General features: G+C 39.0%; 1 protein-coding gene across 1 annotated transcript; it reads right to left on the bottom strand.

Moving 5' to 3' along the window:
- Positions 1–3158: 3158 nt before the first annotated feature.
- On the bottom strand, positions 3159–23669 carry LOC122767959 (potassium voltage-gated channel subfamily D member 3-like). The gene is made up of 6 exons (XM_044023537.1): positions 23650–23669; positions 21594–21801; positions 14578–14679; positions 7626–7718; positions 5771–6024; positions 3159–5629 (listed from the first exon to the last, which is right to left on the bottom strand). Exons 1-6 carry the CDS (start codon positions 23667–23669, stop codon positions 5386–5388), a joined length of 921 nt encoding a protein of 306 aa, XP_043879472.1. The 3' UTR covers positions 3159–5385.
- Positions 23670–24401: the final 732 nt, after the last annotated feature.

The raw sequence follows: 24401 nt of genomic DNA, 5'->3' as shown, positions 1-24401 counted from the left end.
ATTGAGCCCTTCTGTTACCACCCTGTCCTGTTCTCATTAGTGTAACTCCCTAGACTGTGATATCTGCAAAATTCAAAAACCGATCTGTCCAGGTCGCCTTTCGCCCTATGTCAGCTGAGATTGGCGCAGCACCCCGTGCGACCCTCATGTGGAGGATAAAGCAGTCAAAGATGGATGGATGGATACCAGAAAGCAGAGAAATAGAGCTTTGTACCCATATACTTGTCATCACGGTAGCCCCTCAGGACTTCCGCCAAACGACCGTCCAATCACAGACAAGATTCACCAGCATGTCGCGCGTTTGTGACGTCAGCTTCTCAGCACCGTAACTCCTAAACGGTTGAATAACTGCCAGATATCGAAAGTGAACGTTATCAGAGGCACTCACTCAATGAACAATTTTTGACATTTCTACAGCCATAAAATCAAAGTAAATTGAGGCGGCCTTATTATCATGATGGCCATAAGAGGGTTCATGAGTGAGTAGGACCTCTGTAGAGGCCCATTTACAAGACAGAGACAAAGTATAGAGTCAATAGTCAGTCAGGAAAACGATGAAGAAGCAACTTAGAGTTGCAATGAAAGAAGGGAAAAACAAGCAGCCAGAGCTCGCTGGTTTATCCTGCAGCCAATGTTGCCATCCATGTTTACACAACGCTTTCTCTCGTGGGCACCTGTGCAACTAAAAAAACAGCTACTTACAGTCTAAATCAGGGTGTCAAACATATGGCCCACGGGCCAGAACTGGCCCACCTGAGGGTCAAGTCCGGCCCACAAGATAGATCATAATGTGAATGCGAAATACTATGTTTTTCAGTTCCAGATACCTGTGACTCAACATGTTATGCATCTGCAGATCCAGTGTGATCTGTAAGTTGTAATGCACATGTGTGAATGGTAAACTTTGGCATAATTTCAGGTTTTGTTCATAATATACTTCATTAAATGTAAAACAAAGGGAGACAATTTGGAGTATGTGTTGTTTATAGGAAGTCTAAATGTCGAAATGTTTAGAGACACAAGTGCATCAAAGATGAGTTGAGTTTGTGAGTGTGTGCTACACTCGGTCGGCCGGCTGCCTCATCAGTGTCATCTAATAACCCCGACCTGCAGCTGCTTGTTATGTGTGTGTGTGTGTGTGTGTGTGTGTGTGTGTGTGTGTGTGGGTCCACTTCCTCACAGCTGTCTGGATAAAGAAATGTCTCCTGACATCACTGCGCTGAAACTGAGGCGGCACATGCACCAACAGAAACCATCGAATCACCGCAGACAGAAAGAATTATAATCCCTTCACTGACTCACTCACTGTTTTCACTTGATTAGTTTTTATCCTGAAGTTTTTGATTTCAGGCCAGGAATGAATTGAAACGCCAAGCAACGACAAAACACAGTCGTCCCTGCAATGAATCCAGGAGCTGTGCTTTTCTATATACAGTATATTCATCACAGACGTCATAAAAGTCATAAAGTCATAAAACCCAGAATCTGATGCTGATAATATTATCTGCTATTCATTCAGATGCTTTGTCACCAGTGGATCTTTCCAAGGAAGAAATAAAGAATGAGAAAACGGGATCATCACTGTGATGATGTCGCATAATAACTGTAATAAAATAAAACCTCATCAGTGAACTGAACTGAACTTACATCATAAATCACGTGTCACTTCATAAAGGCAGGCTTGGGACAATGTGAGGAGTTCATTTATTGCTTGTTCAGTCAAACACATTCAATCCCCTATAAAGTGGCAGTTTTGTATTATAGTCGTTATTAAAGACATGCAATAGATAGAAAATCATTTCAAGTCAAGCCATTTTCAAACCGCTGATTCCACTTCCGCTCATAATAATTCCTGATTTCCTTATTGTCATTTATGTCTTATAAATTTTGTCTGTTATCCCTGTTTAACTTCCAGGATAACACACTGTGTTGTGCAGTTATTTGATTATTATAATATTGTGTATCATACTTGATATAAGGGACAATGTGTGTGTGTGATGACTGACCAACAGGCTTCACAGTTGTATCTATCAGCAATGTCAGTGCACTGCCATCTACTGTCCAAAATACACCAATGCACTCTCATTTTAATCTGAACAAAACTACATGTACTTATTTATCAGTGTGACACATTATTAGGATTACAGTATTTCCTGCAGTTTCACTGGCTGATGGATTCATTTTAAACAATATTTATTTTGTCACCAATCATTCATTTGTCATTAAACCCTGAGGATAATTTCCATATGTAAACAATTTTATCCAAAAACATAAAGCAATCAAGTATGTTTTTCAAAAATCGTATACTTATTTAACTTATTTTACTATTTTTGAACGATATTTGTTCTAGGTTGATTTCAAACCTACTGGTCTTGATTTGTTTGTTGCGTTCTAGATGATGTGTTTTTCCTTATTTTAAGCTCATCGGCCTGGACATCGTTCATCAGTAGATGTTTAGATAAGACAAGTAAAAGCTGCTCTCTTACAACCAACAATAATCTGGTGAAGTGAGCCTGATGAAATGCATTCCCTGCATAATAAACTGCAATTGTGTGAGTTAGTAGCTGTAGAGTTCAGATATAAATCACATTAAGCATTTTAACATCGCGAGAGAGTAGAAAGTAACAAACAGAAAACCATCAAACAGATTGACTGTGCTGCGTGTCGTCAACAATAATTCTCATTTTTAGTGGCTTTTGTCTGTCGGAATAAAGTGCGTCAGTGTGATTTATGTTTGCATGTCGTGAGTAAGCAACATTTTAAATCATTATCTCCCATCAACTTTCCTTCTAAACTGCAGTCACCGTGTGATTTATTTTATTTAGTGTAAAAAAAAGCACATTTAATAAAATATGATAAGAATTATGTCAGCTATAATGACTCATCGTATAACTATATATATGTCAACATGTGCAAATATGTTGTGCCTTATTCTATTCAGTCTTATAATAGGACCTACACTGCCATCTAGTGAGACATGCACACATGTGCAGGTAAGATTGTACAATAAAAACTGTAATGGTGTGAAGAACGTCACACTGTAGTTATTATTTATTTATGATATGGATCATAACATGGTCATAACAAAAAAAACGTTAAACTGTAGATTAGCCTACATATTTTTAAAATAAACAAGCATTTTTGAAATAATGTTGAAGTTGAAAATGAAAGTATTTCAAGTTTTAAATCTGACAAGGGCAAGCGAATTAAAAGCAAAGATTTCACTGAGATGTTTCTCAGGAGCGAAAACAACCACGCTTGTTTTTCTGCAGCAGGTTTTAATTTTCATCTCACTAGTCATAGTTGTAACAAACAAACTGACATTGTACTGTAAACACAGCAAACAAACAAAAAAACACAAACGCTTTTTTAAAAGGATAAAAATATGCCAACAACAAGACTCTTTTTTTTTCTCAAAGAAAGAGAGCCAAACAGCGCCATCTGAAGTCCATTTCATCACAAGAAGCCATCGTACAGTAAGTCATACAGACGTAAGAAAAAAGAGTTTTCTCTGAAAATACAGCTGAAGCGTGACAACGATGAACAATCTGAGCATGAACATGAACACACGAGGAAGCAGGTCGCCGTCATTCTCAGCACAAACAGTGAGAAGAAAAAATATCCTAAAGGCTTGTACTCTTTTTTGGAAAAAAAAATAGCAGCAAAGAAAGTACGAGAACTTCTCACAGAGGATACTTTCACCTTGGTTTTCAAAACATAACAGAATACAGAAAGGTTCACCGATACAGCAACAAACAACTGTAACATGTGGATGTAAATCTTTTTTTTTCTTCTTCTTCTTTTTAAGCAAAGAAAAAACAAACACTTTATTTGAAGATGAGCCATAGCACACGAGACGTCACGAAGGATTCCAGGTGTTTGTTAGTGAGCGACACTGTAGCAAACATAAAATAACATCTTCACACAGGAGTAAGGCCATAAACCAGACCAGGGCTCTGTGCTGCCATCACGTGACCATCGCTGAGATCAATCCATGACAGAAAAATCATCCCATATCACGAGCCACTTTTAATCACATCTGGCGATTGTGCAGTTTATGTAAATGAAGCTCAGTATCCTCAATATTAATGACAGTGGATCACAAGTTATAACTAAATGTGATGCGACGTCTATGGTTTGTGGCTGAACTTGTTTTGTTTAGCTCATTTACTCTTGGGCGCCCTTTTTTCAAATTCATTACAAATATCACATAAATGTCATGTAGCTGTTTGAAACTGTACAAAAAAAGGTTTCTTTTTTTTTTTTTAAAGAAAAGTATACATTTGGTTTAAAATGCCACCTCATGCAGCCACTGTACACTCAGTCTTTTCCGTTACAATCATGGTGGAACAGAAAGCATCAAAGTGTAAGGATTTTATTTTAAAATAATAAAATAATTTTAAATAATAGCAACTTTGATTTCTAAAGCGCCTTTCACGAAATACCAAGGTCACTGTACCAGGAACAATAGATAGAAAAACAAGACAAAAACAAATGTCAACATTGATTTAAACGACTCCAGAGTTGGTTCCTGGTGAAACAGGAACCGCTGAAAGCTCTGTTGCCAAAGTTTTGCCTGCAGGTGTGGAGGATGGAGAGGAGGCAGAGGTCAGCAGACTTAAATCTTATCATGTGATTTGTTGACGGCAGGAACACAATGTCAAACCTTATCCTCTCCTGTGTTTGTTTCGGGATAAGAACAATTGTTCTTTTTTCATATCAGTTTGAAAACCTGTAAACCCTCCCTGTAATTTAGCTCCAGTCAGAAATCAAGCATGATGAGAAACATGACGGGATTGTTTTCTGTCTTTGTGATGTGTGATTTTCCAACAAAAATAAACCGAACATTTTTCATTCTCGGAAAAACTCACTGATGTGGTTTCAAGTTCTTTTTTTCGCTTGAAATGGTTAAGACGGAAAACACAGAACACAAACAGGACCCAGTCAAATTCAAGTAAACGCCGTCTATTATTCTTCGTCTCACTTAAAGCACAGTTAAAGTCAACAAAAACACCCCTTTTCACTATTTCATGATGAATTCACTTGACATTCACGGTGATTTTGGGGTTTATCGACATGAATGGACATGCTGACCGAGCGATGTCTCCCAGTCTTTCTCACAGGACTCCCTGTGAATCATCTGTTTATTAGAAATGCAGCGGTTTCCGCCTGTATCTACAGTACACACACACACACACACACGACAGGACGAGTGCGCGATGCTCGGTGCACGTATTTACAATCCTGTGCCGTCAGACCCCATCTGTCATCTCTTAAACATCAACGAACGACTCACAGTGCCATTCCTGCTTGACCCGTGAGGTCGGACACGATACGTCCAACGCTGTAGTGACACTTTCTTCCTCTTTTTTTCCTTCCTTACAGTCACAGAGCAGAGATTTTCACAACGTTGGCGCCAGCTGAGCTGGTTGCTGTCTGGATGGTGTGGATGCGCGGGGCCACAGGGTGACCTGGTGGGGGCAGCCTCCTCTGTGGGGGCCCGTGGAGTCCGTCACCGTCAGGAGTCAGAGCTGGTGGTGTCGGGAGGCTAATGATCGCCGTGGTGATCCGGCCGCTTTTGCAGTTGATCCTGCCACTGTCGTCGGTTTTCAGGTTGAGGTTCGAACGACTGGAGGAGAAGAAAGAGACTGATGAACACAGTTGAAAAATAAAAAAGGCCTCAGAGGGAATCACCACTTGAACCACATTAACATCAGTGAATTCACAAGCCTCCTTTTGATATTTGTGTGTTCCTGCTGCTGACATTTACCTGGCAGTGTGCGACGACAGTTCACCACATTGTATGTGCATAGCACTGAGCTCCTGGAGGGGCCCCTGCTGTGTCGTTATAGGATGGCTGGAGCCGACACTGGGCAGAGGAGTGTTTTTCTTGGCCCTGCAGCCACAGCAGGAAGCCACTGAGCTGTCGTGGCTGGATGTGGACGGGCTGCGTGGTGAATACGTCTGCAGCGCTGACTCTAAAAAGTTCTGCTCGTACATGAGCTCGTCGACAAACTCGTGAGCCTGGGAGGAAGAAATGGTTTGGTGGATTCATGGAAAGGAAGAGAGGAAGGGAGAAGACAAAAAAATGAAATACAAATTGCCTGCAGCTGCAAATGTTGTAGTTTGCCTCCGTCTGTCTTGACATGAAACAAACCACTTCCTGTGTGCAGCACAGCAATGTTGCAGGGTGACATGAGATCTAAACCAAGGTTCTAATAGTTTGGGATTTTCCATTAGTTTTAGTTTTTATTTAGTTTTGACTTTTTGTTTTTAAAATGACTGGGTTAAAATAGAGCAGGTTTGATAGTTTTTAATTTGTGTAAATGTTTAGCTTTTATACGTTTTTGTTTTTTGTAATAGTATATAGTATAGTATGCAAGATGAAAAAAGGTCATAATAAGTATTGTGTGTCATGAAAAACCCAACAAAAGATGCCATTTATCTCTGAATCAAATATAACAGTCTACAATAAATCAGCCTGAAGTGCAGAATGTCAGATGCACTTTGTGTGTCAGACGAGACGAGAGGTTTGATTCTCTGAGATGAACCAACTCAACCCAATTGACCACATAACAAATGTTATGTTTTACTTGCAGAGCCTTATGTCCAACATTGTAAACAAAAACAAATTGAAAATGTTTTATTATGAATGAAGATACAATCTTTCAAAATTGCCAACAGAGAAAAAATAAATACACTTCATATGAACCCAAAAGGATTACGTATGAAATCAGTTTTAGTTGGTTTTATAAAAACACAATTCAGTCTTTTTTCAAACTCTAGTTTTAAATATTTTTTTTTTTTCAATCTCAGTTTATACCTTGTTAGTTTTCATTAACTTTAATAACCTTGATCTAAACACGATTATACTGAGAAACACAGAGTGAGTCTTGTGGACCGAATCGGTTTGAACGTAACATCCAAAAATTAAAATTTAAAGTTACTAAAGTTTACCAATTGCCATTTTGAAATCAAATAATCATAAAGTAATGTAAAAAAAGTATTCGATACACGAAACACTAATTATTAAATGTGAATATATGAAGTGCATGATAGGGAAATAATCATTTAGTACATTTACATATTCTGTTTTAATAATATATCTCCAAGATGATACACAAGTCTGAAAACCATAATCCCCTGTGTGAAATGGGATTCACTGAGACATGATCAACATCTTTGAGCGCAGTTAAACTTTCCACGTAGTCCATTTAGATTTAGTTCTGTGGAGGATTTTTGAAAGTCACAGGGAAAATTAGTTTGGAGCGGTCTGAAATCGTTTAGTGTCAGTGAGGAGATCTTTGAAATCATGACTGGCTTAAATTATTCATTTTTACATTTACATTTAGCACTCTTGCCTTTGCAGAAAGAAGACCCGGGTTCAAGACACGGTCAGAACAAGGGCCTTTTCTGCATGGAGTTTGCATGTTCTCCTTGTGTGCGTCTCAGTTGTTTGTCTCTGTATGTGTCCCTGTGATGGATTGGCGATCTGTCCAGAGTGTACCCCGCCTTTCGCCCTATGTCAGCTGAGACTGGCACAGCCTCGACCCTCATGTGGAGGATAAAGTGGTAGAAAATGGATGGATGTCTCCGTGTATAAACTGTAAAAGAGGTTTACTCACAGTGGTCTTCTCCAGACAGTGCAGTAGGTGGTGGTGTTGACTCTCTAACAAAGACATGGACTTGATCAGCTTCTGCTCATCTTCCTCTGTACCCTAAGACACACACACATACGCACGTACACACATTAGACATGGATCACTCTGTGCATAATAAACATGCTGCTGAAATGACTATGGTATTTACAGAAGAATGTGAATATGAACTTTGTCATCAGTAATGGAAAGTCAGCGATGCGATGCGATGGTTTCGTTTCACTCCATACGCCTCATTTTTCTACTGTCTTTCTTCATGGTTGTCGCTTTCACTCTCATTTCCATTACGAGCAGGTACCAGGGACTCCTGCTGTTGGCTCTCAAGTCATTTACCGGCCAATTAGTCACATTACAAAGCACATATCTGCTTTGTGTGAACTGATCTCTCTCAGCCTTGGATCTGCTTTTGGCAAAAAGGTGTGTTTGTAATTTTCCCCGATGGTGCAACGCTTGTGTCATTAGCACTGTTATTGCTTTAGCTTGAGTAAGCATGCCTCTAAATAACTTCCTCCTTGAGATTATGTTAACCAACATAAATTTCTAAAACTGCACTGTTGCTAGCTTTTACTTTATTCTCCGTGTAGGTGCCGTGGAGTCATATTGGATGCCCCAGGAGGCTGAACAGTTATTGATTTCTGACGCTTTCAGACAGAGAGAAAAACAACATGGTTGAAAAACAACAAAAAACAGAAACTTTTTTTTGGTATTTCTCCAAACAGGACTTCGTTTCAAGACGGAGAGTCTATTGAAGCTTTGTCTCAAATTAATCACAACCAAATAACATGAAAACCGAAAAAAAACGAATTAATTATCTCCCCGCAGTGAGCATTGTCCCTCAAAGGATTTGGGTGGGAGGCAATCCAGCCCAAGGAGCCTTCATTCAGATTCCACACATGAACAGTACAGTGATGGAAAGAGGAGAACAATAAACCCTCTGATGTCTCTGTGTGGATTTACCCTTTGGCAGAAACACTATCAAAGACATTTTGTATAGTTTAGAGAGAGACGGAGACATACTGTCAAGGCAAGACAAGCTGATCTTCAACGTCATCACATTAACATATTTGAATATGTTCTCATTTCAGTAGTAAACTGATGTAAGCACAGACCAAAGCATGTTATTCTAATGTTGGGATTAAATTAAGGTCGTAAATGCAGGTGGAACTTGAACCTGCTAACTTTAGATTGCTAACTCGTGTGTTAATGCCTTGTTTTACTATACTATCCTAGATAAACTATGTATTATAATACTGCATTTTAGATCATATTAAACAATGGATATTTTACGGTTTGTATTAAATGCAAAATAAGAAAAATCATGTCTGTCATCCACTGACAGCCGGGACCACATCATGTTCCCATGTTTCCCATGTCCTCCTGACCTTGAGCACTTCAGTTACAAATCAACCACCTTTTAATGTCATTTCCCCCACTCTATCAACTCTCTGCAATGAATTCACTGAAGGACGCCTTTCTTTGTTGTAATAAATTATGTTTCTTTTAGACTTTATAGCTGCCTGACAGCTTTAACAAGATTTCCAAATCATGTGGCCATTTTTTTTTTCATTTCAAAACAAATTTTCTAAGCACATTTTCTGATTTAAATGAAACAATTGAAATTAGACTCCCAGGAGTAATTAACACTGTGATTCTTGGTATTCAATAGTCCTGGATCAACACTGTTTTAAATGTCAGCGTGAAGTGAAGTCCTGTCCTTTGATGTGCAGAATTAATTGCAACAACTAAGGTGCCTGGGGAAATCACACATTTCTATTGTCTCCTACAATCTAAAAAACAGTACCATCATCAGTAATGGGATGGCACATTTTAGGAATGAGCTCTGAAAGGGACCACATTTAAAACTGAACGATTACATCAAGGTTACTTTTCCCACTAAACCCCCTTTTCCACTAGCGTGGTGCGCTTTGCCTCGCCTTGGCACGGCACAGTTATTTTGCGTTTCCACTGGTACTTGTTTTAGTTCCAAGCGAGCTGAGGCGATACTATGCCTGACGTCGCCAGACTGCTGTCCACTGATTGGTCAGAGTGTCTTAAAAAGACGATATCTAAAATGTCACCATTTAACAGAGGAGTCTGGTGTATTTAGTGATAGCGCTGCTGAAAGTCTGCGATCGTGAGATCACAGCCCCTGCCTCTGTATTTCAGTTCAGTCATTTTTAATTCACTGATTCTAATGATTCAGTTACACTGAAAACAACTGCTTTACAAGTCACTAGTCACTGGTTTGACGTGTGTGAAACAAAGTCACGGCAGTTTCATGCAGCCGTGCAGTACTGACTCCGCCTACGTTGAGGAGGAACTATATTGTAATGGAAAACCAACTAAACCGTACAGAGTCGAGGCGAGCGAGGATCATATAGTGGAAACACGACTCCATTACTTTGAGATCTGTTCTTCTGTTTACTCACTCTTATCTGCAGTTTATTTTCACACTGGTCAAGTAATGTGCCACAGATTTGCAGAGGCTGGACTTCCTGTGAGGCTGATACTAGAGCTGCATACTTTATTTTACTTTATGTTTGAGCAGTAAAACACAGACATTCTGCAAAGTCGGCATGTCTGAGAATCACTTTGCCAATATACAGTAGTTTTAGGTTACAACTGCAATGACCCTGGTACTGAAAAGGAGAAGAGATGATTGATAGACAGTAAAAAAAAAATAAAAAAATCCTTATATACATTTATGGCATAGCAGAGACAATAAAAGTGTGTGTGGCAGGGTATAATAATGGTGACTACACATTATGAAGTACATCAGTAAAACATTTATATTCTCTTTTATACTGCAGGGTTGTACTGTGGTACTATAGGTATCACAAAAACATCTCTGGCTCAGTTTTTTGTTTTGTTTTTGTATGATTTATGTGTCAATGCACTGAAGCTTTGTTTAGTCAATCATTTTATTGCCTTTATTGATTTAAAAATTATCAATCCAGCAGTTTTTGACTGCATGGTTGTCCAGGAAATGAATTACACCATGGTGAACTGTTTCATCTCTATATTGCTCATTGTTCATTCTTACAGCTGTGCTCATCTAATCCCATCCACATTTGCTGGCATTTTCCTGGAATGGTTTAGCAGTGTGATGAGATTGTTGCCAGCGAGCACCACAAATCTGTGACACTGGCAGTGTTTCCTTCAGAGGTCTGAAACTAAACTTAAAGTGAAGAAATCCAGTCAAATTTAAGGGAACAGCTAAAATGAAGTGAACAGCACCCAAGAAAAAGTTGACGTGATTATCAACAAATCAGCCGCCATGATAACGAGGCTCTGATCCGTGTAACACATGAGGAGCTGTCGGGGGAGGGAGGCTCTGCAGGGAAAGTGAAAAAGATCAGCTGTAAACTTCTAATCTAACTATAGTTTATGAGTGAACCAGTCATTTTGTCAAACGTCCACACTCACTCCCACACCAGACCCACGCACCATGACTGACTGACAGCAGTGGCACCACCATAATTTGATGTGCCAGGACGCTGGCAGCCTCATCACAGAGACACAGAGGGATGGGGGTCTCTCAGCACTCACAGATGGCATTTATATGATAATTCTAACCACTTCCAGACACCCATGAGCTTTCACACTGGACTCGATTACATCCAAATGGATTTTAGTAACCATCTGCAAGGGGAGTGTATGACTGAAAGCAAGAATGATGGACTGAATGGGAAGCATATAGGTAATTTGCTCATGCATTACCAGGCAAATTTGTCCACGGTTGTAATATGTAAAAAAAAAAAAAAACAATAGGGAGGAGTCAATTTGAAAAAGAACAAAGGGAACACAGTGGTGGATCTTTGTTGTCTGTAAGTGGATGAACTGTAAAAAGATCAGCAAGTCATTTAAAGTTAGACATCTTAGAAAAATAAGCTTTTTCTCTTGGAGAGTCAGACGTATGGAGCCATGGCGCACGAAAGCTAAAGGACAAGCTATGGACAACGTTGTCTCAATTTCAACATCACAAGAGAGCTAACCTTGAAATTTCACTCAGTTCGCTGATGTGTTATAAATTGTTTGTTTAACCCACTAACCTAACGTTTTAAGGAGATGTAACCCTAGAGAGTTACTGAGGGTGTCTGTGTAGAAAATGTAAAGAATGTTGTAGAAAAGTCTGTCTGTTTGTTATTAAGTTCTGTAGAAAAATATGTTCAGTATTAAGAGTGAATGAGCGGAATTTATCTGCTGCTGATTGAAATAAGAGCAGGAAACTGGTATTTCCGATAGTCCGTGGAGTAAACAGAGTTTGGGCCCCGCCCCCTTGTGTTCACGGCAAGGCAGGTAGGGAGATCAGAGAGAGGGAGGAAGAACCTCCGGTCCTTCATTTTGGGAACTGTGGATGCATTACTTTAGTAAGGTCTTTGTCAAACGGACGTTGTTCTGTTGGAGTACTTTTCTGGATTTGTTGGGACTCTTCTTGGTGAGTTAATTCGGTTTTGATTGAGACAATATTAAGCTAAACGCACTATGATGATATGCTAATGGCTACCACAGTTAGCCGGGCGTTTGTTACTTGTGTAGTTGTAAAAGTTGGATTTTGTACAGGCTAGCTGCCTGTACAATTGTATGTGAAGACAATAGTTTGTGTGTATGATATAAAGTGTGTGTGTTTGTGTGTGTGTGTGTGTGCACCGAGCATAGCTGTGTTTACTGTGCAATGAATGCACTTTAAAAGAAGGGTTTTATTTTGTGTAGTTTCTCTGTGACTTGGTGTATACTGTGAAATTGAATTAATAATTAATTTGTTAGTATGCATTAAGATAAAATAAGAAAGTTTAATGTAGATTTTTGAATATTACTCTGACTGTGTTGGGCCACACGGCAGTGTAGTGGTTAGCACTTTCGCTTTGCAGCGAGACGTAGTCTTCCATTTCGAAAAGTGAATTTTAGAGCTGTGACGGCTTGCTGCAAAAATAACACGGTATGAGTGGAAGTCTATGGAAAGATGTGCGTAGTCTTCCATTTCGAAAAGTGAATTTTAGAGCTGTGACGGCTTGCTGCAAAAATAACACGGTATGAGTGGAAGTCTATGGAAAGATGTGCACACTTCTTGGTAAGTTTCACATCTTCCTCAAATGCACATGATGTCAATTTTTAAATTCCTATTTAGAGGAAAATAGACAATAAAGCATAACACATATTAGTGGACATCAGCGTGACTGCTGCTATTGTCTAATCGATGCCTGGTTGACGTCTGTGATTTGTGTCATGCGTCAGTCGAACTGTGAATCTTGATGTTTCAGAACGGGAGTCTGTTTTGCAAAAGGTCATGGTATGATTTAAATAAATTAGTCTTTATTTTTAATTATCGAGGTTCTGGTACACGAGTATGTTGTGACTTTTTGTCTGGACGAAGCTTTGTTAACTGTTTCTCCCTTTTTACAGTGAACTCACTGTAAATGTCGTCAAATGAAATGCTGCCCATTCACATTGAGTGTGGTGCCATCAAGTGCTGCCAAATTGCATTGTTGCTTTGCAAGTGATGCATGTGGCAGAAGTTGTAGACAGGCACTAGACAATCAAATCACATTCATGCATTTAATCTCACAGTATATCATCCAAACAGAGCTCTAAGACTATACCCTGTTCCCCTGTGCTGATGGTTTTTCAAGGTCTGCCATGTCAGACACTGATTTGCGTCACTGTCAAACATTAGAGTGATGTGTAGGTGAGAATGCAGCTTTATAGTTTTTTTGTGCTAAGATAAAATGGTCTGTATTTATGTCGCACTTTTCTAGTCTTGATGACCATCATACAGTATATACAGAATGTATAATTTAGAGTTTCTTATATCCTTTTAGACAATGTGATGAGAAAAAAAATCACCAACTATATAAACACACCTGAGCAGAAAGTACTCTAAATGTTTAAAATCAGATTCAATTTGGAAAATTACCTACAGTTATACCTACAGTATAAACAACCCCATTACCGGCAAATTACCATGGGTGCACCTGCGGAACAGATCCGTGCTGCGTGAGCACTGAGGGTTAAGTGTCTTGCCCAAGGACACATCAACATGTAGACTTGTTTTACTTTAAATGCATTATTCCATAAATAGAAATGAACACTTTCTATAAGCCATATCACCGTTCTATTGATGAGTTTGTGTTATGTATACAAAACTGTCCATGAAAAGCCCCGTTGGGATGAGTCTTCTCATGAGGTTCTGCCAAACAGTTTGAAATGATATTTCTGTTTAAGTCAGGTATGGTCAAGTTGGCTGACCTTGTTAATTTTCTTATCTGTGCACATGTTTAAACTCAGATTAAATGCATCCGGCTTGTGTCAGGTTGAGATAGAATTCCTCATGTTCTGGTTGGGCTCTGTCTTATTTCTACAGAAATTATCTATCAGCTATGCAGAGAGGGGAACATCACAGTTTATTATCTTAAAGAAGATGTAAGAGACTTTCATTTTTTGTCCCGTGTGAAGAGTGTGTGAGGACAGATAACGTTTATGTCCAGCCTCTTTTAATGAAAGTGAGAATAAGTAAAAAATAACCTCTGATATCAATGATTTCTGCTTTCATTGATGCTGATAAAGTAAAGACTGATGCTGATAAACTCCTCTGCATCACTGTGCTGTAAATCAACACAGATGTTATGACCTCAAACATCAGCTGCACTCATAAGTGATTTTTAAATGACCCTCTGCTTAATTACGGCTGAGATTGTTTGAGCAGATGCGTGCGTTTGTCGACTACTGTATATGAATTTGCTGCCTCCGAGTTCTTGAGCTGCAGTGAACTGAAATAATTAGTAGATTGCTTTTTGACAAGGAGCAGCATAACGATCTCTCATACGAATTACATTTGTCATTTCTAATGAACGCATTCAAAATGACTTCCGAGTAATCATGTCGCCTACTGGTGTCTCAGAGGGTCAGAGGTCTTTCTCACCGTCAGCTCCAGCAGCTCGTTGAGCATTCCGTTGCGTTTCCTCTGGATGAAGGCGTTGGCACTGCTGGACTTGGCTATTCTTATCCTGGTCAGTCTGGTTTTCTGAGTATGGGAAGAAGAAGAAGGAGAACATGGTCAGAGCGTCAGACTACGTGCGCAGAAGGTCATAGAGGATGACAAATGTCTTATTTAATAGTGAAAATCTGCAAAATCATCATTCAAATTCTGTACGAATCTTCACAGAGACTGCTATACTGCCGTCATGACATTGCAGTTTTGCTGTGTTGGTCTTTGTTACTCCATTCCCTTGTGTTATTTGTTTTATATTATACTCCGGCACAATGCCATTGTTTTTTTGTTTTTTTAACGAGGGCCAGATTTGATAATGCGAAGATTTCCAGGGGCCAATGTTTTTTAGAATTTTCGTTGTCACAATTATCATTTTTAAATGGCAATGTAACCAAACCTAAGCCACACAGGAGTGAAAAAAAAGACTAACAGACCAAATTAACTGCCCTGCCCAGAATAAACCTGGGTATAGTTTGGCCCAAGCCAGAATAATCAATATTTTAGCCGAAGATAAAACATGTTCTTGAAATGAGCTTTTTTCATCAGTAACCTAACACAATGTAGGATATAGAAGTCACCAGCTACTTTAGTAAGTTTCATACATTTATCCAAAACAAGTCTCAAACATTTGACATTTCACATTTTCTCAGGGTGATATTGATGTGGTAGATTGTCGCCTTGTATTTTGAAATGAAGTTTCGTCTCGTTCAGGGTTGTGGTCTTAGTTCGAGATTTAACTAACATGGCACAGCTGAAACCCCAATAAAATGTTGAACAATTCTTGTGTAAATACATTCAAAACCTCTTTACACAAAACAGGTATAGTCTGGCCTAGGCTAGTATATACTCCCGGGTTAAAGCGGCCTAGGCCATAATATACCCGGGGTATAATCTAGTATAGGCCGCTTTAATCCCGGGTTTATTCTGGACTGGGGGTACACTATGGCCTGTTACATGTGATTTCCTGTCCCAGTCCCTCCTGGGAAAAAATAACGCATTTTAAAACTGAAGCTGCGGGCCATACAAAATCTGAACGAGGGCCATGATTGGCCCACGGGCCAGACTTTGGACATGCTCAGTATAGAGCCATGGTTCTCAATAATCGGAGTGGAGCTGAGTGCAGAGAAAATGAAACAAAAAAAAAAAAAAAAAGCTTTGACCTCCAGGCACCAAGCAACATTCACTACTCAATAATAGCAATGTTCTATGTTGCTACCCAAAGAGTCCATATACAGTGTATTTGTGTGGAACATTCAATTCTGAAACCAGGCCCATTAATGTGCTGCTATTACTGCATTTATGCTCTTTGGGGAAATCTTTCCACAAAGTTCTGGCTTTGTAACCTGGCTTCAGGCCGCATTTGCTCCTTGTCAGCCATTAGAGTGGTGCTGATGTTGTGTGAGAGGAGCAGTTTCTCCCAGAGGTGTCAGTTGTCATGGGTTCATACAGGCCAGACGTGTTCTTACACAACTTTGTTAATAATTTCTGTCTGTCTTGCTCTGTGCACACAGACACATAAAAGGGTCTTTTTCCAAAACTGTTGCCACAAACTGGTCTAAAAAATCATACCCATCACAAGATTTTGCTCAACTGGAACCAATCCACAGAAACTGTATTTCGTTTCAGAGATGAAATGTCAAACATGATGTGGTTCTGTTTTGGTACAGTTTTAGAGTTGTTGGCTGTTTTACCAAAGATTTTGCTGAGAAAAACAACTCATTAACAAATGAAGCATATGAAGACTGAAAGACCTGGGTTCACAAGTTTCAAACTTTCCTCATTAATTTCTGTTTCCTTTTCTTCAAATGTACCTTCTTTGTTCTTTATTTCCTAAGCTCTGCCTTATCTTGTTCCATTGACACAGTGTGGTTTTATTTTGCTGCTGGTTTATATTTTAATTTTATGTGAAGCTTAGAAAGTAGGCTCAAGGTAATGATGATCAAAATAAATAACAGAGAATCTCTTTGAAACTGCAGCATTTGAAGCCCTCGGCCTTAAAAATCTCAAACTTCTCAGAATTAGATACAAAACCTTCAAACTTCACCTTGAGATAAAACCACCGGTCATCAGGGAAAAAAATAATTACACTGAAAACATGATGCAGTCTGTCAGCCAATAAGATAATTACAGTTAATACAGTAGATGATTTATTCATGTGTGCTCATTCTCCCCTTTAGAGGCTGAGCAGTTGAATGACCATGAATCCTTGAAGTTTACTTTTCCAACATTTATGAATGGAAAATTAAGAAAATAAAAAGTAAAATTTGCACATTATCCTTCCTCTATGTAGTTAAATCCTTAAATAAATGAACAGAGGTGGAAATTACATTTACTTGTGTTACTGTAATTGAGTAGGTTTTTTGTGTACTTGTATTTTTAAAGTCCTTTTTAGAACATGTAATTTCACTTTTACTGAAGTATGATTTTCTGGAAGTACTGTACTTCACTACATTTTAAATCACATCAACAAGTAGACGCACTGGAAACTTTGGCAGTGAATGATGAGGACAGGTGAATTGGCACTAACTTTGTGACCTTTGACCCACGTTGACTGATACGTTATTTGTTTACACATTTTATTCTGTCAGCACTTTAATTTGTCAAGGTTAGCCTTTAATTAATGTGAGATTTGTGTCCCCTTGTCGTTTTTGCACGACACAAGAAAAAACCCAGACCTTGTCAAAAAAGTAACTAAAATTCACTGGGTAAATCTTAAACAAGCTACTTTTTATTTACTTTCTGGAGTATATTTTTAGACCTGTACTTGTACTTAAGTGAAATGTTATCAACATAGTGGTACTTTTACTTGAGAACAATATTTCAGTAATCTTTCTATCTCTGGAAATGTGAGAGAAATGAGAGAAAATAGTGTCATTTCTCAAAAAGAAAATATGACAAATATATGATACAGTGCTGCCTCAGAAGCTCCTGGACATGTAAGATGAGAGATTTATATAACCTTGTCCTCCTGCTTTTTTCTATCCCATAAAGTTATTTTAGAACTGAACAGAACTGCCGGAGTCTGAGCTGTAATGATATGTAAATGTGTGCAGCGTGTAAAGCGAAAGAGAAACGAAATAAAGGAGAAGCCGCTTCTCTCAGTGTAGCTCGGTTTAAAAAGAGCATGCATTTAAAAGTGATGGGGCCGTTACGAGCTGCCTGATTATTTATCAAAGGCTCCGCTTGACACAAAACTATGAAGAACTTATTCACTCTGTAAATGCAAGAGCGCTGCAACGATCGAGGCTATAGAGTACAGTTCTCATGTAAGAAATCTCCTCACTGATGAAATATTGGCTTTTTTTTTCTCTCGGTCAAAAAAACAATCTAAAGAATAGAGTCAGGTTCTAAGTCGCATAAAGACGCCACAGAAGGATCAATACTGTCGTAGACCTCCTGTTTACAAACATATTTATTTCCAACTGAATATTGTTGTTCTTATCAGAAGGAACTGAAATAGCTAAAAACAGATTATATGAAATTAGTGTTGAACGTGAAGCTCAATGATTCACATGATTCACTTTTTCAGGTTAAAAACCTGAAAAGCAAATTATTAATCATACATATTCTTGTGTAATCAAATACAATTGTGGGCAGGAGTATGTTTTTCATGGCTTCAGAGGAAGCCTAACTCCTTAACACTGTGTCCAAACTCCACAATAATGGATTCTCATTATTTTACTTCCGCATCTCTGGTCTCGGTTGACCAAGCAAATCAAGTCTATATGCTCTAAAATTACCACCCACAGTCTGACAGGAAGACGGTCAGTGTGTAGAAGTCTGGGGAAAAAAGGCACACAATGTTCGACCCCAAAGACAAGTGAGCCTTGAAACTACTCCACACAGAGACACTTTCCTGTTTCCCCAGTCGGCCTCTCTTTCTCTTTTCTTGGACTGTCTCTTCATGTCCTCCCTCCCAGTTAACTCCTTCCTTGCTTTCTCATCTAATCTATCTATCAATTTGTGTTGCCCTCACATCGTCTACCCCTTCCTGTACTTGACAACCTGCCATTTTTCAGTGTGGTTCCACTTGACTTTGCTCTCCCATTACCAGTGTGACCTCAGTCCATTTACTTCTTCACTGCAGTCACTGGTGCACTGATGGCACACCGCTCATTGTGCACAAGAACAGTCAAGCTTGTCGTCTTTTAAAAAATTGAGCCTGTCAACTTCTGGGGAAGTTTTTGGTCTTATCAGGAAAATAAGTAGATTAAAATGAGAGCTTGTACCTTCATACCTGTGAGCGACTAAACACTTGTCTCTATCCTGAGGCGCGCACACACACACATAGAATTCAATTGGGATTGTCTGTTTTATATTTCCCTGAGTTTGAAGTTACCATGGGTACATGATTGGACCGTTTTGTGAAGTCAAATTCCCAGATGACAACATATGTGCAGTGGGAGCTCTGAGCAGCCTGTCGTTAGATAAAAATGAAGATGAACAAGACGTGGAGAGGAATGGGAAAACCAGCAGAAATAGAAGGAGGGGAAACTGATGAACAGAGTTAATGTAATACAGATCTACTTTATTCCCTCTGTTACTGCTGCTGCACAGGGCAAACTCAGCTCGCAGGTGCACGGTGAGTGAAGTGGTGACATGATAACGTTTTTTCATTACACTTTAAGAACAGAAAATGACACAGGCCGGGGCAGGGAAGCTGCTGCTGCTGCACTCTGAACACCAGTTTTTCTGTGCACATGTGAAATATAATGGATTTTCTGAAGGGGCAAAGCTTTCTGTCTGTGCAAGGGGATGGAGCTTAAAACAAACAACACTTCTGCAACACTTTCACAACTCTATATTTTCATATTCCCTACTTTATTCATACCCACACAGACATTTTGGAGTAAAAATAAAAACCTCTGGGTTGCATTAGCTGTCAATAAATCCATTATGTAGCAAAAATAAGGCTGTGTCATGAAAAGACTTCAGAATAGTCTTGGTTCTAAAAATAGAAGTCTGATGCTCGGAAACATCTGTGTGTCTGTGTTTGATCAAGAACAACAGAGTATGTCAACAGCGAGTCACTGTTACATCGCAAAGCAGCATAATGTACAAATGATTCACTCTGAGGCACAGCAGCTCTGTCTGTGTTTTATCTGTTTGCTCGGTGTTGAAACTGATGGATTTTCCTCGTCGTGGATTGACCCTAAAGTATTTGTTTGAGTTAGTAGATGTTTTGATTTTGTGCAATAACAATGAATGTGAATTGATGTTTGTAGAGTCAATGTATATATGGGGATTTATAGTGAGTGGAAATCAGTTACTGTTACTGATGTTAAGTATTTTAATGTTGAATGGTTCCATGTCATTAATTCATTTAATTAACATTTTCAGTCAATGTAATTGGCATTGACACTCAAATTTGAGGTATTTAGTTTTATTTAAATAAAAAACACTGTGCAAATGAACACCAGATTTTGCATGCTACATTTGAAATCTGAACAGTATAAAACATATTTAAAATAACATTTGTTGAGTTTTTGTCTCAATATACAAAAAATGGAAACCTGGTGACAAAGACACAGATTCTCCAGCTTCCTGCCACAGCATGAGTTACCGTAATAATCATGTTGGTGTGTTCCAATAGCACAATCCGTAATTACGGTAATGCAAAGTGCGCTTGTGCAAATGTGTCGCCTTGATACACTGTGTTAAAGGGTTAGTAATTCCATCATGACCTTTCAGCACCAAGTAAATCAAGTGATCTGAGAGAGAAAAGCGGTCACAGGAGGCTTTGACCAATCACAGGTCACTGCAGAGCATGGCATCACATGACTCGTGTTTGTTTACATTGACTCGTGTTGGCAGGAACAGACTCTGCAGAAGTCAGTGGCACCAGTGCCATCATCCGTGTTCACTGAGATCAAGCAAGATTTAGCAGACCTTGACAGAAATCCAGCGCGGACTTTATTCCAGAGCTGCAATAACTCTACTTCTTCAACTTTCGGATAAACTTTTCCCTTGTATCGTTCCATAATACACTCGCACATTATTGTCTACGCTCCTCTCTCTTGACTGAGTTGGCATCCTGGGGCACGAGAGCTATCTGCCATCTTGTATGAACACAGCTGGTGAAGAGATGAGTTGCCTGGCATGTTGCCTTGTATACACTGTCAGATACATACATATGTATGTATATATGTATGTATGTATGTATGTGTATATATATGTATGTGTGTATGTACATATATATATATATATATATATATGTATATGTATGTGTATATATATATATATATATATATATATGTAATTTCGCTCAGAAATAAACCTGCTGAGGGACAAACTGGACTGGACCGGTGAAGAAATATAAGATCTTGATCCAGTGATTTTTAATTAGATGAAGGGAAAAACTTGTTTGAATCTAATGAGGAAAAACAGTCACATACAGGACTTTTTATGACGATGGATCGAAACCAGACATTCTCCCTCTTCAATTAGCCATCGGCAGCTGCTCTCTGACTAAATAACACCGTTACGTAGCCCTGCAGAAAGGTCAAGCCCACTGGGTGAGCGTAATGAGTGGATAGGTAACATTTGGTACTTGAAATGTGTGTGTATGTGTGTGTATAAGCAGATTGACAGTGATATTCATTGCAAATGTTGCAAATGCATTTTGTATATAAAAAAAATAAGAAACGTCTACCCTAATCACTGCTATTATTTTAATTATCTATTAAGACCCTTGAAGTGTTTTTCAGGTCATGGTCATTATTATCCACCCACCTGTAATTTTACAATAAACACATCAAACTCCCATTCACTCTCATTAGCTTAATAATCTCTAATAATCCTGTGCCACTTTGGTCTTTTGAAACCCAAGAGCATGTGCTCGTACGATCAGGTAATAGGAACGTTTACGTCCTCTGACACAGGCACACTTAGTGTGACCTACACATCCTGTTCCTATAGGAGCAGCTGTGAAGGCTAATGATGTTAACCTTCTGAGCGCGGCGTTTGTCCGCTCTCTGGTTCTGGTGGTAGATGCGGCTGAAGTTGGAGACGATGACGGGGACGGGCAGGGCGATTACTAGTACGCCGCTCAGGGAGCAGATGGAGCCGAAGATCTTCCCAGCGATGGTTTTTGGCACCATGTCTCCGTACCTGTACAAGAGAGAAAAGACACACACAGAAAATGCATGGTTTAGTCTTCAACACAAGAAGAGAATTGTTACAATTTAGCCCATAGTACAGGTTAGTTGTAACAATCTCAGGGGTGAAATGTAACTTAACATGAATAAAGGATTTTGACAATTGTTGTTAGAACTGACCCGGACTCTCATGAACTAGCATATCTTACAGCTAACACTTTAGCTTAAGCAACTTACAGGAAAAAATGTCTAAATAGACAAACAATGAACATGAATTAAGTTTGATAAGTGAAAATACAACACAGATAATGCCTTTACAAAAATAAACAAAACAAAATTTGTTTTGTTTTCCTATATTTTCTTTGAAGTTTGCTACATGGTGCTATTTCTTCATGTGTACAATTACAAGTACAAGTACTGAAAAGAGCATGTCAAAAGTGAATCAGGTGATTCCTAACCTGCTCCAGATTGGAGAAATTGAATGTGTTACAACGATACAACTTAAGGATAGTGGTTCCCAAACTTCCTGAGTAATTGACCAACCAGAATCTGGCTGGTGGCTGATATCTCCATTTTGTTTCAAGCTCAGGTTGGGTTGAAAACACAACAAAAAATGACTTGGGTCAGGCTTAGATGGTATTCTCAAACATGGGGTAGTTCAAGTTTCTGTGATGTCACAAAGTAATATGTTTTTTTCAAATCAGTGACACACAGACATTGTCTCTCACGAAAACACACACACCCTGATATGGAAAATTTAATATAAAATACCAAATATTGAATTCAATTTTGAATATTTGTTCTCCTCCAGATCATTGGAAACACCAATAACTGATCTTGTGACCCATGTGAGGCTCAAATGTCTACATGAGCACAAACACAAACTAAAACTACAAAAATACATTTTTTTCACCTACTTTGCTAGATATTTGTGTCTGTGACCATCTGATATTGGTCAACATAGTATATTTGTATTTAGTGTTTAGTTATTTAGTTTACTGTCTGCAGCTTTTTTTACAGTAAATATAAAGAGCTGGAGCCATATACCACTTAGGGACTTCATTCCCTGCTCAGAATGCTATGACTACACTGTGTAAATAGAAAAAAGGTCATCATAATCTTTCAAATATAACCTTTAAGCTTATCAAAATGTCACTGTTTTGTTGCTTCCAGACTTAAAAACTACATCTTTAGACTTAGAGGGAAAGAAATAATAATCATGGTTTGGGTGAAAATAACTAAAGGTTAATATTCTTTTTTTGTCAAGTTTCAGTCATATTTCAAATAAACAACAATGGCTATTGTGTTCAAAGATGAAACAATTCTATACTTCACACCACCTCCTAATCTGGATTTAGATGCTAATAAAGGAGACACATCTTATTGTCACGTAGTGCCAAAACAGGTGTTGCACCATCTAATAAAATGCTACTAATGACAACAATACAAAAACAGAGGGGAAAGCTTAACAGATCTCACAGTGCAAGGCCTAGGTGTCAGTGGAGAGAAACAACCTTAAGTCCCTTTTAATAATAAGATAATCTGTCAGAACCAGACATCTTTGTTGTGAAAGGAAACTAGGGGACAGAGGAGAGGTGGGGGAGAGAAAAAAGAGAGGAAATAAGGAACACCCTTGTAATTTCTACTGCCAAGAGAGGAAAACTTCCAAACCACACAATTAATGGTCATTATAAGCTGTGACATGTGCCCTCATTCTTTACATGAGAACAGTCTCATTTAAATGTCTATTGTTGTGATTCCTCTGGGCTTCCGTTAATTTGATTACACAGGTGCGTGGCTGCTGCTGGACAACAGTTTGACAGAGGCAGCCAGATAAGGACTACTGACATTTACTCGGCTCATTCAAGAAAAAAACACATGGAATGAAGGGTCTGGAAGAACTCACTGACCAAAGCTGTGAGCCATGTTGGCGTATAGTGGAGTAAATTGAATTAAATAACATAGCCTTGTCGGGGGAGGGGGGGGGGGAGTTCCTTTCCTCAAAGAGAGAAGAGTACATGTCCTGCATATTACCAATTTCCTCAAGGGCCACTTAAAAAAACACATTGAAAAGAGTGGGTTGTTAACATTTCACTAAAGCATTTGTCAAAAGATCCTTCTTTTCAATGAGACTCCTGAGAGGTCAGCATCACTGTGCCTCTAAAGGGCTGCTCTCTGCACAGACATGCTGCATTTTCACTTTTATTTCATTTTCTTAGGGTTGGGGTTGGAGGGGGAGGGGTTTCTTTCACTCTGAATGAAAATATTCCATCCATCCATCCATCCATCTTCTACTGCTTTATCCTCTACATGAGGGTCACAGGGCCTCTCTGTGCCAAGCTGTGCCAATCTCAGCTGACAGAGCGAAAAGCGGGGTACACACTGGACAGATCGCCAGTCCATCACAGGGACACATAGAGACAAACAATCGCACCTGTGGTCAATTTAGAGTGTAGCATGCTTTTGGACTGTGGGAGGAGCCGGAGAACCCGGAGAAAACCCACCCTCATGCAGAAAGGCCTGAAAATATTCCAGTCTAGATAAAAGTCTTCCACTTTAGATTAAAAAATAAAATCTGTAATCACTGACTTAACTACCTCCTGTTCACTACCCACACACACACTGAGGGGCTGAGTTATTGCCTCAAACCAGGTCTTC

Source organism: Solea senegalensis, linkage group LG4 (assembly GCF_019176455.1).
Source record: "Solea senegalensis isolate Sse05_10M linkage group LG4, IFAPA_SoseM_1, whole genome shotgun sequence".
NCBI lineage: Eukaryota > Metazoa > Chordata > Actinopteri > Pleuronectiformes > Soleidae > Solea > Solea senegalensis.
This window is presented reverse-complemented; position numbering and strand designations above follow the sequence as displayed.

Excerpts from the sequence above, each read along its gene's own strand:
- LOC122767959 (XM_044023537.1), bottom strand. The coding sequence starts at position 23,669 with ATGGCTCACAGCTTTGGTCA. Across the intron at positions 14,680-21,593 it reads ACAAACGCCGCGCTCAGAAG|AAAACCAGACTGACCAGGAT; the intron begins GTTAACATCATT and ends TCCCATACTCAG. Across the intron at positions 7,719-14,577 it reads ACGAGCTGCTGGAGCTGACG|GGTACAGAGGAAGATGAGCA; the intron begins GTGAGAAAGACC and ends TGTGTGTCTTAG.